Source organism: Ruditapes philippinarum, unplaced genomic scaffold (assembly GCF_026571515.1).
Source record: "Ruditapes philippinarum isolate M1 unplaced genomic scaffold, ASM2657151v2 ctg9102_1_1_1_1, whole genome shotgun sequence".
NCBI lineage: Eukaryota > Metazoa > Mollusca > Bivalvia > Venerida > Veneridae > Ruditapes > Ruditapes philippinarum.
The window spans coordinates 17,253-35,930 of NW_026861588.1; the positions used below are offsets into that span (position 1 = coordinate 17,253).

Sequence of the window (18,678 nt, forward strand, 5' to 3'; positions counted from 1 at the left end):
GGTTTTATAGTACTGCTAGACCTGTTACTGTCGCAACGTCAAAATAAAAGCGACATATAAAGTTATATGGAAGCCAGAGCTGTAGTTTCCTAACCATCGTTCCTGGAGAGTAACAACAGTACTAGACTACCTTCCTCCGCGCTAAAAATTGAAATAAAAGGTAATTTAACTGCTAAATACATATAATAGATCTGCTGCACTACAAAGTGCACTTATGAAGTGCACACCAAGTGCACTTTGTAGTGCACATCTGGTGCACAAGTAGTGCACTTTGTGTAACCTTTAGTGTGGACTCAACTGTACTATTGGTAAGATACTATTGAATTATTATCTATAAATAAACATTGTAGATTCTTAAAAGAAATCTCTTATTCAGTCCTCCTTAAATGTATATCTCAATATACTGTATGTGTATGCATATATGTTTTGAATTGTGTAAAAAATCTGAAGAAAAAATTTAAAAAAAAAAAATAAAATTTTATCAAACAAAATATTTAGTGATGTTTTGCCTAAAGCTTGAATTACAACCTGAACGACAGTATAATTCAGCGACGCACCGGTTATTTACTTCCGGGCGTGGAAATTTAGATTTTTTTGGATATTTTTTATTTAAACGAATTTGACACGGCATGGAAGCGAAAAGAAAAGCAATGGACGGAGCACTCGTTCCAGTTAAACGTCCTAGAAATGAATTAGTAGCTGTGGGGGATAAGGAAAACTCAATAGTACAGAGTGTAAGGCTTTGAAAGTTTGATTTTTGTAAACAAATAAGTTTTTAGTGGGTGGGGTAATTGACCGGCGAGATAAATTATTTTAATGCATTATTAGTGACATAGATATTTTAGTTCTTCAACTTTGATTACATGCGATTTGATGAAGAAATCACGTTTCCAAGTCTTGTCATTACTTGGATCAACCAAAAGTTTGATAGAATTGTTTTTTGTCATTTTTTGTTGAAAATATGTCTGGATAACTTATATATAACACCCTGATGATATAACATTTTGTACTCTGGCAATGAAAAATAACACAGTGAGTACTTCAAACATTCAACTTTCTCAAAGTCAAACTTATTTAAATTTTTCACTTTATGGAGTTTGTGTGTTTAGCTATTTATTCAAATTTTAGGATGAAGGCATTTACAGCAGAATGATGATTTAATCTTGTTCCTACATTTATAATATGAAAAAAACAAAGCCTCGAAGCGAGCTCGAATTTCTTTTACCGTTAGATAGTTTAAAATAATCGTTCATTTTTAGCTCGACTTTTCTATGAAAAGGGGAGCTATCCTACTGGCGTCGGCGTCGGCGTTGGCGTCACACCTTGGTTAAGTTTTTCGTACCACCCCACTTTATTTCAGAAGTATGACAAGTATGGCTTTGAAACTTACCATACTTGTTCACCATCATAACCTCCATCTACAGACAAGAGTACATAACTCTGTCAAGGTTTTTGACAGAATTATGGCCCTTTTTTGACTTAGAAAGTGTATTGAGCTTGGTTAAGTTTTTTGTACCACCTCACTTTATTTCAAAACCATTGGAGGTATTGCTTTGAAACTGACCATACTTGTTTACCATCACGACCTTCATCAACAGACAAGAGGACATAACTCTGTCAAGGTTTTTGACAGAATTATGCCCCTTTTTGACTTAGAAAATACATTGAAATTGAATATGGGTAAAATCCACTTATTGCCTTAACCCTTTGAGATATTGCTTTGAAACTTTTAATGCTATTTCACATCATTACCCCCATCTGTACGCAAGAGAAGGTAACTCTGTCAAGGATTTGTTTTAAAAATTAAGGCCTTTTATCGACTTAGAATCTTGGTTAAGTTTTTAGTACCAGTCCACTTTTTGACTGAACTGTTTGAGATATTAATTTGAAAGTTGGAATACTTGTTTACAATTCAGTAAAATAATTCTTCACTAAATATCTTAATGCTCATGGCCATTGTTCACTTTAAAAATACAGAGATTCTTGTATTGCCTTTTACTGCAAAAACTTTTTTTATTGGCAAGCAATAAAAAAGTCGAGCGCGCTGTCTTACGGACAGCTCTTGTTATTTTACATTTTCTGTTTAAAAATTGTCATTTGGTATTTTATACACTGCTTCCGTTTATTCTGGTTTGCCCTTTCTATTATGGTTCCTATATAAGTGCGCAGGACACCAGTCTACGCTTCCGTTTTCAATCAGAGTGCATCGGCTTTTATCATTATCTTGTAATTCGAAAAGTTGCGATGTGTCCAATTCGGTACTTTGAACAAAAGTTTTCAAAACCATCACTAAGCAGGTACTCGCGTTACCATAAAGCTCGCTTTGCGAGCAGGGCCAGCTCGTCAAGCTCGCTATTATACTCAATTAAGTGAAACACAAATTGCTTAAAAACAATATATGATGTCATAATGATGAACATTTCACTTTCAGGGTATACAAAGGTTATCAAATCTTGAAGCACCCATTATGTTGCTCACAGGACACGAAGGGGATATATTCTGCTGTAAATTTTCTCCAGATGGAAAGATGTTAGCCTCTGCAGGGTTTGACCGCTTGATTTGTAAGTATTTCATCGGAAGTTCAGAACACTAGTAAAAATTACTTTCTGGCTTTAACCCATATTTTAACCTTTACATTGTAATACTGAAAATACAAATTTCCACTTTTGCAACATCTATACTTATTGAAAGGGATATCTAAGATGTTGAACTTTGGGAGTTAGTAGTGCTTGTTCTGTCCGTCAAAGATTTTTACACTAATGTTGTTGAAGATAAATGTTTATTTATTCAATGGATGGAAAAACAATCTTCTCAGGTACATTACTTATGTATAAAACATTGTATTTGTAAAATGCAATCGAGTCCACTGAGGGATTCTTGTTGTCCAATTTTAGGACTGATAATGGGTCTAACTCCAATTTCAAATGGAAAAACAACACAACTGAAGAAAAAAGTTATTGGCATTTTGTGATATCTCAATTGCCTAGGCCATTAGGCAGATTGCATTTTGTGATATCTCAATTGCCTAGTCCATTAGGCAGATTGCATTTTGTGATATCTCAATTGCCTAGGCCATTAGGCAGATTGCATTTTGTGATATCTCAATTGCCTAGGCCATTAGGCAGATTGCATTTTGCAATTTAAGTTTTAGATTGTGCTTTTCTTATAAATAAAATGTAAATGGAGTTGACTTGATTTCTTTCTTTTATTTGATAAATGTAAATTAAATACAAAGTGATTTTTCCCAATTTTGTCTAAAATTCCCATTAATAAGTTTCCAAAAGGATTAGTTAAACCTTATCCTTGATAAAGGTACAAAATCTAATTTTAAAAATGAAAATGTTAAAATCTGTTCAAATTTTAGGCATGGGCTACATAAATGTTTACTGTTATGCCAAATTTATTCTATACCTGAAATCACATGATTGGCTTTCATATTGAAATCATGTACATGTACATCATATATATATTTAAAATATATAATATTTTTTATTAAAAGATTTCTGGAATGTGTATGGTGATTGTGAGAACTTTGCTGTATTAAAAGGACACTCTGGTGCAATAATGGAAATACAATTCTCAACTGATGGAAGGTAATTTTGTTTAATAGTTTGTTTGTGTATGAAAAGTTCTTTCATATATAATTGGGGTAGAAACTACCAGAGAAACTTGTTTGAGTATTGACCATTGTAGTATTTTGTTTCTTAGAAGGTTATTTTCTACATGTTTTTGTTGTTGTTGTTTTTTTTTTAAACACTTTTATGTTTATTTTGGGAATGTCATAAAGATTCAATGCCTATCTCAATATCTGAAAAAAATAGTGATCAAAGGATTGCTGGGTGTGTGGGTTCAAACCATGTCGGTGGCAAACCATTGTTTTCTTGAGCAAGAAACTACACTTATTGCTTAGTACTGGTTGGTTCCAGGAACTGATTCGAGAGTGTTTCAATAAGCTTATAGCTTCCAACACAAAGTAAAATTCGTATAAACCAATATCTTAGAAAGAACATACATAATCTTAATTATGTTTTCTATTCATATGGTATATGTGACTTAATAATATTAATCTTTAACAAAAAAATACAAAAATATTCAAATAATAATTATATCATTTCAGTTCATTAGTATCAGCAGCCACAGATAAAACATTATCGTTGTGGGACGTGGATGTTGGAACAAGAGTAAAGAAGTTCAAAGGTCATAATAGTTTTGTAAACTGTTGTAATATAGCAAGGCGTGGCCCACAGTTGGTGTGTAGTGGAAGTGACGATGGAACTATAAAGGTATCGAACATGTTAAGGCATAGTGTATAGATTTTTGTTTGAAATTTACAGAAGAAAAATGAAAAGGAGCGTTTTTTGTAATTTGTCTAAAAGTTGATCAGTCAAAAGGGTAAAAATCTTAAGCATGGGTACAAGTTTTCTGGCATTTACCTGAAGTTCAGGTTTTGTATACTCCTGAAAGCACTCTTTTTGTATATATAAACCAGTTGAAATAATACTAAATTCAGGGATTTCAAGTGTTCTGATATTTTTAACTTGTACCCTTGCTTAAGCTTTTGGCTATTTGAAAGAATGGAAACCAAACTTGCAAGTATGGACTTTGAACAGATGCTGTTTTTGTTGTCTTTTACACTTACATAATTTTATGAAACATCAAAATGTCAGTTTAATCAGTAAACAAACTTTAAATCAAAACTTTTTTTGTTTGTTACATCATATTAATAATGTATTGTCTTTTATGAATATGTTTTAAACTTAACAAATAAATAAATTTTTTACTTTAATCCAGCATGCCTCCATATTCATGCTAATTTTCTTGAAAATTATGAAAATGTATTTAAAAAATAAAATATTATGAAGGGAATAAAGAAAGTAATTTAATCATTGAAAACGGCACAGGTCTACAATTCACATAATTTACGAAAGTTAATGAAACTATGCAAAATTGGCCCTTACTGCTTCAGTCACACTGTAGAAATTTAGTGATATATTCTGCAAAATCAGTCATTAAGTGCACACATTGACATAACATGTAAATAATTACTTGAATCTTGAATGTTTTTACTTTTCTTAAAATCTAAGTACGTTTTGCTGAAGTTTGATTTTCTTGAAATATCTTCTTCATCCAGAACCATGCAACTTTAATACACACATGAATTCATTGATTAAACAATTGTTTGTAGTTATGGGATTGTCGGAAGAGAGGGGTATTACAGTCATTTCAAAACACATACCAGGTCACTTCCATCACGTTCTCCGATACAGCTGAACAAATCTTCTCCGGTGGCATAGATAATGATTTAAAGGTAAGATTTTGTAGTATAATTTAGGTAATTATTGTATTACAGACCTTCCATTATAGACCAATTCACTTTAAATATAAAAATTTATAATTATGAATTTATAGTCTAATGTATGTTTGATAGAAAAGAATAAGTGTTAAAGCTATTAATACGCAATATATAATCTTTTTCGAGTGAGACATTAAAAAGGATTGGAGCACCACACTAAATACCGTATTCCTGTATTTAAAGGACAAGTTGAGTGAGACTAAAAAAAGGATTGGAGCACCACACTAAATACCGCATTTCGGTATATACCGGAAAAGGCGCTTGAATGATTAAATGCTTAGATCTTGCCTTTACACCCAATGGCATGAACTTTTAAACGTCTTATTCATTCTCTTCACACCAATTCACATACGATAATGAATGAAAAATGTAAGAATCAGCAAAAAATCCAATATTTGTCTATTTTGTGATCATAATTTCAGTAAGTAAAAGGTGCTTCAACACTGTATTGAGTTAAATCCTCTTTATTCAGGTGTGGGATTTACGGAAGAATGATGTATTATACAGAATGCGAGGACACTCGGACACGGTTACAGGAATGCATCTGTCACCAGATGGGTCATATTTACTAACAAACAGCATGGACAACACAGGTATGCAATATAGGTGGTGTTGTTAGTTTTCACTCCGGATCACGGCAGTAAGGCACATTTAATTTTCCAGAGCGCAGTTCAGTCACTGCATTGTTCCTAGGCAGACTGTCAGGCAGTTTACCAACCAAAATAAACAACTAGTGAATTGTCAAATTCTTTTATACATACAAAGGAAAATATTATTATAGCACTAATATGTTAAAAATTTGTATCAGTTTACATAATGATGATAGAATTATCAGAGATGGCGAGATAGCTCAGCTGGTAAGACCACTGGCTGTCACTCCTAAAGTCCCAGGTTCAATCCTGAGTAACACCCTTGGGATTTTTCAGAGACACTTTCAGTGTTTCCCACCTAACTAGAGGTGTACTGGTAAGAAATCCAAGTAATCCTTGCATGTATCAATGCTATACACTGGGCATGTAAAAGAACCAAGGGGTCTTTTCAATAAGAGCTAGGGACTGGTACCAGGATTCCCTTGTATCTCAAAGCTGTCTCTGAAGTGACTACTCTAGAGTCATGTCTACGTCCCTGCGAGGGCTTTGACATTAATGGAAGATAGATAGAGATTTTTAACTAATCTGAAGCATATATTGAGAATGACCCTAAAATTGGCAGTCAGGGGAGGTAATAATTGCTGTGTGGAAAGCATCTATTGTTTATGAAATATTGTTTCAAGTTTATCTTACATGCTATCAGGGGCCTCCCTGGCTAAGTGGTAATGGTTACTAACTTGCCCCTAAATGCTGTGGGTTCTAATCCTGTCAGGAACATTGAATTTTTTTCTCCTGAGGAATCCAAAGCCATCTAGCTAACATGCAGATGGACGAGGTTTTACTTAGGTACCTGCTTCTGCCAGAAATAATGCACATAGAGGCATCAGAGGTTAACCTCCACCATAAACAGGAATATCTAGCTCCTGGGTAACAGTACAGAGTGTTGTTACCACCATAAACAGTTACCCTCAAGCTAGATATTCCAGTCTGTACCAGCAGCTTATGTAAGTTCCTCTTATATATTGCTTACACAACATTTCAACTGAAAACTGCAGTATGCAACATGATTTCACAGTAATACTAATCATGAAATATTGGTCTTGTAAATATGCTAACAAACTGTTATACACCACTGAATTTCCTCTAGTTCAAATGTGCTTCATTCAGCATAGAAGTAATTTTCCTGGCGTCATTTGGTTAATTAATGTTGTATTTGACGTCATATGGTGTGAAAGCGTCCGTTTTTGCAGTCAATGCGAAAGTCAAAAAAAAATTTCCGGCCACAAGGACTGGGATCCTTAGATTTATTTCCGGTCCTGATGATTTTTCCCCGGCCCGGACTCTGAAAGGTATTTTTTTGTAGGGAGGGATATTGCCATAATTATAAACAAAAATATTTAGAAAATATGAATTATCAGACTCAACTATCAGATACTATGAAAAAAATATACAAAAACATAATAAATAAAAATTTAGTTTAAGTCACAAGAAAACGATATTTTTTTCAAAGGTTGGAGAAAAAATATGTTTTGGTAAGGAAATTATCCACGACAAGATGGTGGCTTACATTTTTTACTTAGCAAAAACTGGTTGTATCTTGCAGTTATTTTGGTTATCTGGGTCTGTGAATACAAGCAAAAATGAAAAAAAAAGATCGATCTTGGAAGTTTTGCATATTTCAGAAGGCCAAAAATTGTTTCAAACTGGCTGAAATTTTATTCGGACATGAGGACTGACTGTAGCGAAATTTATCTCGGCCCTCCTGATTTTTAGTTGGCGAGGTCCGAGGACCGACAGACTTTCGCACAGACTGTTTTTGTAATAATGCAATTGACAGCCCTAACTGTTTGATGGGGGGAATATTAAGAAGCGTACTAGCATTAGAATAAATAAAAGATGTCATTTTACCCTCTTGATCAACATATGTTTGTATTTATATTACAGTTCGTATTTGGGATGTACGACCATTTGCTCCACAAGAAAGGTGTGTTAAGATTATGCAGGGGCATCAACATACATTTGAAAAGGTAAATTTAGAAGACTATCTTGTTAGATCCATGTTTTGATACTTATATTTGTATAATCAGGAAGAATGCAGGTGTGTGTGTTTTTGGCAGCTGTAGAAGATATTTGATTCTAATTTGGGAAAAGAGGTTTATTATTGATAGCGGATTGGGCCCTGTTTAAAATGCAAAAAGCAAAAATTCCCTGTTAAGCTTGATGTTTTTAAAATGACTGAAAAGAAAACTTGGACATCAATCCAAATGCATACATCACTGAGTTTTGTTGCACATTTGAAATGTAATTTTTAAGTTGGGTTGCTAAAACAACACAATAATAGAATCTAAATTTACCTCGGCCATTGGTACATTGTAAAATGAATAAAAAAAATAAACAGAACTAGGCTTCAGCATAAATTTGTAACTGAGAGTTTTCCACTTTAAAAAAAGGGCCAAGCACATTACAGAAAAGTCAATTTGCAAAGTGTAAATTGTCGGGAACAGACACTAAAATTTCATTGGATTTTTTTTTCAGAATCTTTTACGATGTGCATGGGCACCTGATGGTAGTAAAGTGGCGGCAGGATCTGGTGATAGATTTGTATATATCTGGGACACGACGTCCAGGAGAATATTATATAAACTACCAGGACATGCAGGATCTGTTAACGAAATTGACTTCCATCCTGAAGAACCAATTAGTGAGTTTTTTTCTTATTTTATCTATACAATTGAAGCCCTGTTTGTCACCTTAGTGCAATAACTGGCTTAATCCTTTTAAATTTAGAAGGACCTAACCGTTACTGCACTAAGATGAATCTTGTACGTACCAGTACCAGAGTTATATGAGAGGAAAAATGGTCTTTACCTTCTTCAAGTATGAGGAACATTTTTCTTGCCACTAGAACTTTAAGGGGGCATAGATTTGCTTTGTCTGTCTGTCTTTCAGGCTGCCTTTCAGGCTATCAGTCACTAGGTTGACAAAAAAGTGTAATGTGGGAGCTGGACACAATGCTAGTTCATTTTTATGCTTCTGAAGAAAAATTTCTTGTATACTAATCCCACATGATCTCTGAATCTGCCATGAGAGACATATAACCATTGTATCATAATTTGGAGATCATTCTATTAAAAATGTGTCAGAGTTAAATCGTATGCACAGTGCGTTAAATGGAGTGCAGGTTAAAGTTACCCTTACTCCTGTTACCGCACTGTCTGTCAGGAGTAAAAATTTAGTATTCGTATTGATTAGCTACTTATTCTGGGGTTTACTTATTGTGACGATAGGATAGTCACAATCAGATGCTCATTTATTTGATTTACAAGCCCCCCCCCCCGGTATAAATCAGATAACCTTGTGTTTTGATGCTCTTTTTATTACTTAGACTCAATGTCCAAAATCTGTTGTGACAAAGAAATTTTAGCCAAACCAACGAACTCTTCAAATTATAAATCTGATGATCTCCCTATTGAGCTTAGAGTATGGACTGTAAAATATATGAAGAATATTGAAGCCTTTTGATAACATGAATGTTTTTTATGTCTTTTCAGTTGCATCGTGTGGAAGTGACAAAAAGATTTATCTGGGTGAAATAGAATGAGATGGGCACAAAAAATGGACCTAATGACTGTTGTTATATTACGAGAAATGTTGCAAAAAGTATAAAATACATCTTGAGGGCACCTAGTGACAGAGACACTGTCAAAGGGCACTTATATGAAATATATTCAATGCTCAATATTTGTTGTGGTCAGAGAGTGTCTCTACAGTGTGTATTTTGTTTGTGACATAAGCTGGGTTGTAACATTGAAAATAACAATGCTCCAAGGAAGATTCCCAATATAGAACTGGCAGCTGTATTGAAAATTTCCTGTAATTTGTAAAAATGACTTTTTGTTAAGATAGTTCATGTGAAAGGAGGAGTGCTTAGACTTTACCATTACCTTGATTGGTCATTTTTCAGAACATTTCTCTTTCATTAGACTACTTTTATGTTAATATGTGTTTTAAAAATACACATGTTATTGTAATCATGGAAAAATCCTCGTAGTCGTTTCCAGAGGTCATTCATAACTTCACTTTACGCAGAAGTCATTAATATCACTCATCATTTTCAGAAAAAAAAATCATTTAAAAATTAATTTACAGAATAAACATTTATAGAAATTGTTGAAAGATTTAATTAACCATTTACAGAAATCATTGAAAAATTTATTTACTATTTTACAGAATAACCGTTTACAGAAATCATTGAAAAATACATTTACCATTTACAGAAATTATTGACAAATTAGCTGACCTTTGTAAAAATTCATTTACTATTGAAAATTTATTTACAATCAAATTTTTTTTAAGAAAGTTCATTTATCATTATTATTTTACTGTATCATTTGAAACAGTTTTACATTGTGCTTTTTCTCATATGACAAGAAAATTTCACTGTACATGCAGTAGTACTCACTTGTTAAACAAATGCTTGAATGGAAAAAAACAGGAACACTAATGATAAAGAATATATTTTGAAGGAAGAAACAAATTATAATTTATTTTTGAATACAAATACCAGTATATATAAAATTTAAACTGGAAAACTTTGTAATTTATTTTTTAATTAAAGATTTTGCTAATTAAAGATAATCATATGTCTGTCTTAGGTTTATTCTAGAGGAATTTTTTTGTACTGTACATGCATTGAAGTTATTGCAATACTTTTATCATGATACTGTATCATTGTGATATATCTATTTGTGAATTTTTTAAAGTGAGTACATAATTAAAAAGTGGGTAAAAAGAGAGATGTTGTTTGTTATTCTGTTTTCAGGTGTGATATCCACATCATCTCTGCTTTACAGGTGTGGAAATATCCATTTAGCTTATGAAAGGTCAGTGGTTCTACTCGATACTGTAAGAAAAATAAGGCCTTCGTACCCGTTTACTTCTTGCTCAGGGAAAAGTGTTTTAAAACTGTCATCTTGATCATGTTTGTAGCTTACTTTTAAATGCCTAGAATTTAAGTAGAGATATTTATTACCAAATAATTCCTCATTGTATAATCTGTAGTAAAGGTTTGCATGCAAATTCTATCTCAAAACTACTGAGGTGTTCATTTTAAACTTCACATGTTTGTTAGGTCATAATTGTAGGTCCACATCTTAAGGTAGAATTTTAATGAATTATTCCCCTTTCTGGACCAATTTTATAATATTCATGCATGGTACTTCTTTACTATCATTCCAAAGATGAGTTAATCAAACTGTCCTGGACAGCTCTTATGCCCCCACTTAAGGGGAGATGGGATATAGATTTTCCCTTGTTTATCCATGCTGCTTTCACATTGTCCATTCTGTAGATTGATAAAACCGCATGAACATAATTATGTGCCCTATAAACACATTTCTTTTTTTTTCTTTCTTTGTTTTGTGATATTTTATAAGTTCTATTCAGGAAACTAAAATATAATCATTTTGAAAGCCCTCAAACTGGGAACTGACAGTTCTAAATTGGACAGGCACATCAGAATGAACTGGCTAGGTCCATCACACAAAATCATCAGTGCCTGGATTTTTCTACACATAATTAGCAACAAACACATCTCTTTTTTTCCTAGTTTTAATTCAACAAATATAAGAATGTTTATAGTAAAATATCTGATATGTAAATTTAAAATACAAACAAAAACAAGCAACAAATATAGAATAAAGATACATGTATCTGTTTAGTCATACAGAGAAGTTGTGAGTTCATTTGGTTTAAAGATTTTTTCATGAAAATAATCTCTACATAAAAGTTGATATTTTCATTAAAATTTTGATGATATGTTTTATTATTAAAAAAAACATTTTTGAAAAAATTTCTTTTTTGAAAAACTTGAAAAAAAGTTTTGATTAGAAAAGTTAAACATGAAAACAATCTTTTTGAAAATTCAATCAGCTACAAAATTAAAAATAAAATTAAACCCCTTAAATTTCCAAAAATGATAAGATTGGTTTTTATTGTTTGTTTTTTTTTTTTTGGCTTTCAAACACAGATGTTATATGGCGTAAAAAGGGGGAAAAAAATTTTTTGGGGTTTATCTCGGAGAAATAAAAAAATTCAAAGCAACAAACGGGCCCAAAACCCCACCTAAATCTTACTTTCTTTTAACAAAACTTTTTGGCTCGGGAAAAAGTAAAAAAGTTCAAAATAAAAGCAGCATTTAAAATACAGATTAAACTAACTCAACAAAACCAAAAAAAATAAATCTTGAAAACCCCTTAAATAAAAAAAATCAAAACATTAAATTTTTTTGGGAAAACTCGGTGGGGGAATGATAAAAAAAAAATTTTTAAACTTTTCAAAAATTAAAAAAAACCCAAAATTAAAAAAATATTTTTTTAAAAAAAAAATTTTTTTTGCTCTTAGCCATTTTGAGTGAAAAGTTTTTTTTTTTTTTCATTTTTGGGTCATTTTTCACAATACAAATTATTCTGGAAAAGACAGGGTAAGGAATTATCTGAATATTTGCACACAAGTTATTGATCCAGGCCTTTTTCAAATATTACAAATAATCCTGGAAAAATATTTCCAGTCTCATCATGTCGAAAAAACCTAAGTTTTGAAGCATTGAAGAGTATGGCAAATTGAGGACAAGAAATCAGAACATTATAATACAACATTACTGGTTACATTTTAACTGGTACAAGATTTAAAGACAATAAAATACAGGTTCTATATGGAGTAATAACAACATTAACAATTCACCAGGAAATTTCAATAAAATGTAAAATCTGTTTTACCAGAAGCTTATTCTTTTATAAGTTTCACATCACAAAACTTAAGAAAAATCAATAGTAAAGAACCTACAGCAGAGAATGTGAGTTAACAGTTAAATTGTAAATTTAGGTTTATGTAATAATTTTAAAGTTATTTTAAGCATAACTACAGAATCATCATTCTAAAAGTTAACTTTTCTATCTAACTAATTAAGTATAAATAAGAAAAGAAAAGAAAAACATTATGTACTTTGACATTGAATTAGCAAGAGACTAATTCTAAGACACAACAGATTTAATTCCAGAAGTTAAAAAACTTTAACTGGATACCAGTCACAATTTTAAGCATCCGAATCATCTGATTGGATAATTCTGAATATTTAATTCAAATTAACCAATCAATTCACTCGGTTGGTGGACTGGTTTCAAAACTCAAAAGTTACCAGTAAAACCCAAAGGACAACAGGAAAGACAAAATAATACAGAAGGCACAGAGGTTGAGTATTGAGAAAAAATCATTCATATTTTTCCATCTCTTAAAGATATACTATGCTCAAATTTGATATTACAAAATGTTGATAATTGCTACATAGTATTTTTGTAAATGTAAATATGAAAATATCAATAGGGAACACAGATTTCCATACATACCAGTAGTTTATTCATTCTTTTATTAAAATTAGACATATTCAGTAAGAATTTCATAGATTTTAATAAATTTCTGGGAATAATAATACATGTATTTTACTCAAGGATGAGCACAGTATATCTTTAATATCTTTACCATTCAAACCATACATATGTATTAATGTACCAATACTTACACATTAATACGGTACATTGAAGCCTAAGTCATGAATATTTCTGATTTGAAATATAAAATGAAGGTAGAACAATATACACACTTTATTTATGTAAATACTCTTTGAATAGTATTCCTTGATGCATGTGAAGTGGTTAATAAAAGAAATATAAAGCACTGCAGTTATATAACAAAAATTTAAGCCAATCTAAGAAATACTATACATGTATTAGTTTTCAAAAACTTTAGAAAATTTATGCAAGAATGCAACTGTATGCAGAGCATCTATAAGCAGAATTAAAAAAAAAAAAAAAAAAACAAAAAAAAAAAATCATGTTTAGCATATTGATACATTGCACATTTCTATCCTGTCATTTTCTTAAAACAAATTTTGGTCAGCAATAACATATATTTGTTCTATGAATAAATTTTGCTTTTACCAAATACGCAAAAAATATTAACATGACATATAGTTGAATTTTTTTAAAATGGGGAAAAAACTATATAAGTGAAATTTTACTTCAAAAAGGCTGGATGAAAAATAAACAATTTCTAACGGAGTGTTAATTACCATTCATTTAAAATGTATTATACTCACCACCAAAACTTATATTTGAATAATTAATAGCTTAAAGGAACATTATGCCTCACAAATGAATAAATATTTACTTCTTGAGAAAGGTCAAATATATATATTATAACATTTAATTAATGGTTATAGAACATGTTTAATGCTTGTTAACTGAAAAATAGCGCAAAATGTAAAAATACAGATAAGAATAAAGTGTGTCATAAAAGCAACAAAAGTTTAAACAAAACAGTTTTTGACCTCCATACAAATACTTAATCACTATAAATGTACTTATTACCAAAAAAGCAACAGAATAAGAATACAGTTCATGTAATTGGCCATTGAGTACCTTGTTGAAAATTATAAAAGAATATCAAAAATAAAAAGATTTTGAAAAATAAAAATGAATGCATTCTGAGGCAAAATGGCCTTTAAGGTTAATTGGAGGATTATTACAATAAGCAAATCACCTTATTAATATTATTATTTTCTAAAGTATATGATGTAACAGTAAGAAAACACCCATTTTTTGGTGCCAAAATGCACTAAAAAACATGCTTGATAAAACAAATACGGTACATGTACTGTCAAATGAAGATGAGAGTGGCCTCGGTTTAATTAACAGAAGTTTATTAAGATATTGACCAATCTATTAGGGTTCATAATCCGTTAAAGGACCACATTAAACATTAACATAACACCATTACATTACTTGTTATCATTTAAAAATATCATTTTCCCACTGACTATAAGGTTCAGATTGAGTTATTCCACAAACTAGCAAAGAATGGCAAAACAAAACAATCGAACTTTGTCAAAGAATTACTAGCAAGAATGGCAAACACAAACAATTGTCACTCTGTCGAAGAATTAAATAACAATTCTAGCACAACAATTCTCATAGCCTGACTTACATGTAAACATGACAAGAAAAACAAAACATACAGACAAATTAACAACAAATACATTCTCTCAGACCTCTGATTGACAAAAAATAAAAGTACCAGAGGTTAAAGGTCATAGACCTTTTTTTTATTATTCTATCTCCCACCCTTTCAAAACTCCCATGTTCCCTCTTCACCCCACCCTTATCACAGTCTATGAGCAGACGGTCAAAAAGGTAAACAACCTAAGAGTAAAATGCCCATGACTCTATTTCAATTAGTTTAAATCTAACTATAATTGGTTTGTCTAGGTAATATGTTCATCTTGACTCGATAGCGGCCCTTTAAAGGCGTCTTTCGTTTCCGGTAAAGGTTTCTGTTCTTGGTCATGTTCAGCTTTGGACTGTTTGTCAACTTTTGGCTTGTTTCAGGCACTGTTTGGCCGGGCTCAAAATCAGGTTTCTATACTCAAGGCTTCCTTCAGGTCGGATATAGCTTCCTCAAATCTACCTGTAACATTAATTAGACTTGTTACTAAATTTATATCAATAATTGGAAATAGTTGACTATTAAAATTATATACATGTACATGTATAAATTTGGAGTTTAACTCAATACAGGATTGGAGCAGTACCTCTAGGCGCTTGCAGAAATCATGATCACAAATTAGATCAATATTGTTTTTTTTCCGATTTTTACATTTTCCATTCATATCATACATAAATCGGTGTGAAAAGGAGAATTAGACCTGTTAAAGTTCATTTCCGTTGGGTAAAAAGGCAAGATTTTAGCATTTATCATTCAAGCGCCTTGTCCGGTATGTACCGGAATACGGTATTTAGTGTGGTGCTCCAATTCTTTTTTTAGTCTCACTCATAAGTTTTTTCTAAAATAATTTTATTCATTTTTTACAAAATAAACTTATCTAAAGAGAAATTATGTCACTGTGATAGACATATAAACAGTTTGAACTAATTTAGTAGCAAGAGTGTTACTTCTTAACAAGACCTATTCGTCAACAGAGCATTCTACTTTTCACAGTGCTGGATAGAAACTAAAGTATGTCAATCAAACTTTTAAACCTACTATAAGAACCACTAACAGTTATTTCTCTTGAAATGGTATAATTAACTTTTGTATCCATCACACTTTTATTCAACAAAATAAATTCCTAAAAATCTTCTGTACTTAGTTGCTCTATTGGTTTCTGTTTGCAAGTGTCGACATACTGATAAAATACAGAGTTTCCTTACCAAGCCTATAGTGTATAAGGCCCCTGTTATAGTAGGTAAAATAGAGGCTGCTATCATATGACAAGGCTTTGCTATAATCTGCTATGGCTTCATCGAAGTCGACCTTCTGATACTTCATAAAACCTCGTTCATTGTAACCTATAGCAATTTGCTTACACCTAAAATATTATTAAACAATGCATTATTATCATACATATGTATAATTCTTTTTTCATTGACTTTTAAAGACATGTGTAATGTTTTTTTAATTAGAATAGTCTACATACAATGTGATAAAATTATTATCCAATTTTCTGAATAAAATGACTAAGCCTAATTGTTTTTCAACAACCAACTGAAATAACAAACTATTTCATATAAGAAATCAGTGATAATTTAAAAGCGTTTTGAATTATTTATTGTCCAAGACGATTGCATTATTTCAAATGAAATATAAAATTGTCAAAAATGTTTACTTTGTGGAATCTGCTAATTACTAATCTGTAGTAAATTGACACCCAAGATCTTTTGATGCGTGTTAATTAATGCACAGGTGAAAAGGCATGACCTATAGGTATTTATTAAGTGATGAGTAAAGATATTTTAAGGCCAGATAAAAAAAATCAATTCTGCTCAAGATTTTCTGATTTAGCCATTTTTCCTCAGAGACACTTCATCCCTCACAACACTTCATCACCCTAGTCCAATATATCAGATGTTACAGACTTATTATAGTTTATGTCGGTCAAGAAGCAGAAATAACTCAAAGTGACGTTATATTAATAGGACTATTCATCACCCAAAATCACTTCATCCCTCAACGTATCATTTGTATGGGGCCAAGTTTTTGAGAGGTGAACTGTCTGTAAATCGATTACATACATGTAGCTTAGCAAGAATTTTCCATCTATACTGTGCTCCTCTTAGGTCACGGTACTTAACACTTTAAAACAGTAAAGAACACAAACAATAAACTCACACTACAAAAATTGTCATAAACTGTATCATTTAGTCATTTTTCTGCTATATGACACAAGGAAGCAACAATATATTCAATCTAAATTAGTTTTAATTTGTCAGATGTAGACCGTGTGTCGGCCATTTTGAAAATAGTATGTCATCATTTAACTCGCGGTAATGGTGTTTTATTTCAGTTTTTTCATGTTTCAGTTATAATTTCTTTATGTTATTTTGCATAATTTTAAATATTAAAATAATCTTTACATTGTAACTAAAGATTTATTTTTTTAACAAACAAGAACATTTAGAAAATGATGATTGTTTCAGACCAAAGGGGTACGGCTCATTGAATGTTCACAAAATATGTATTTGATGGTAGAAAACATTTATCCTAAGTCAGAAATGAATTCTAAGTACATTCCCATTACACTATATACTAATACGGGGAAGTCAAAGACCGGGCCCGCGAAGCGGGTCCGGGCTTTGGCTTGCCCGGCTATAGACTACACGTGAATATTTAAAAGAAAATCAAATAAAAAACAATTAAAAAATATATAGAATTCTATACCTATCAATGAAATTTTCAGTGTCAGTTCTAGTCAGGCGCCGCCATTTACAATGTATGTCAATGATAATAGGCGGGGTATTCCGATAACGAAACAAATCTCAACTTTTCGGATTAGTAATAATCGTCGAGTGTTCCGAGTGAAAACGGAAGCGGTGTATGTAATATCGAATGACACCTTTAAAACGGAAAGAATGAAAGGATTTTTTAACGACTTCCCCGTTCATAGGCTTTGCCTAATTTCATATTATATCTTTATCCTAAGTCAGAAATGAATTCTAAGTACATTCCCATTACACTATATACTAATATATATTAGTATATAGTGTAATGGGAATGTACTTAGAATTCATTTCTGACTTAGGATAAATGTTTTCTACCATCAAATACATATTTTGTGAACATTCAATGAGCCGTACCCCTTTGTTTCAGACGTATGCACAAATTTAATGGACTATTGTTGTTTTTTGCAGAAGTTTGTAAAATGTTGCTCAGTTTTACGTAAAAATCTATAGATTTAAATTATTTTGCACAAAAACTTTGTTGTTAAGGTGTTTGAATAAAATATGTCAATTCTGACCAATTTTAACACTGGCCACATGAAAATATGCCATTACCGCGAGGTAAGTGATGACGCGGAATAATTTAGTGATGTTGAGTATAATTCTATTTGACTGCTGCCTTTACAAAATAATCAGCAAATGATAATTATATAATGGATTTTTCCAGTCAAGACGTAAAATCTGATATAATTTCAAATCGTGGTAAAAATTCACTTTGCAACGCTACAAATGCATTGAGGTTTAGAAATAGAGAAAAGAGAATAATTTACGCCCACATGAAAATTCAACAGGCTCTTACAACTTTTCCTTTGACACGGGATTTCAGTAAAATCAGGGATTTTTTTGTTTCATTATGCAGTAGTTAAACCTCAATTCCTTGTCCTTTCTTTAGGTGCTCACCCAAAAA

The 18,678-nt window shown here is 31.5% G+C and overlaps 1 protein-coding gene and 1 pseudogene across 1 annotated transcript; one reads left to right on the forward strand and one right to left on the reverse strand.

Annotated features, from left to right (window-relative positions):
- Positions 1-539: 539 nt before the first annotated feature.
- LOC132716249 (U5 small nuclear ribonucleoprotein 40 kDa protein-like) lies at positions 540-9,546 on the forward strand (the record flags this gene model as incomplete). Its single annotated transcript, XM_060699486.1, is given in 9 exon segments — positions 540-734; positions 2,432-2,561; positions 3,500-3,593; positions 4,118-4,283; positions 5,186-5,308; positions 5,826-5,946; positions 7,888-7,970; positions 8,479-8,644; positions 9,495-9,546. Coding segments are annotated over 9 exon segments (1,038 nt in total). The 5' UTR covers positions 540-629.
- Positions 9,547-15,240: 5,694 nt separating this feature from the next.
- On the reverse strand, positions 15,241-18,593 carry LOC132716250 (tetratricopeptide repeat protein 32-like; annotated as a pseudogene).
- Between the last annotated feature and the right edge of the window lie 85 nt (positions 18,594-18,678).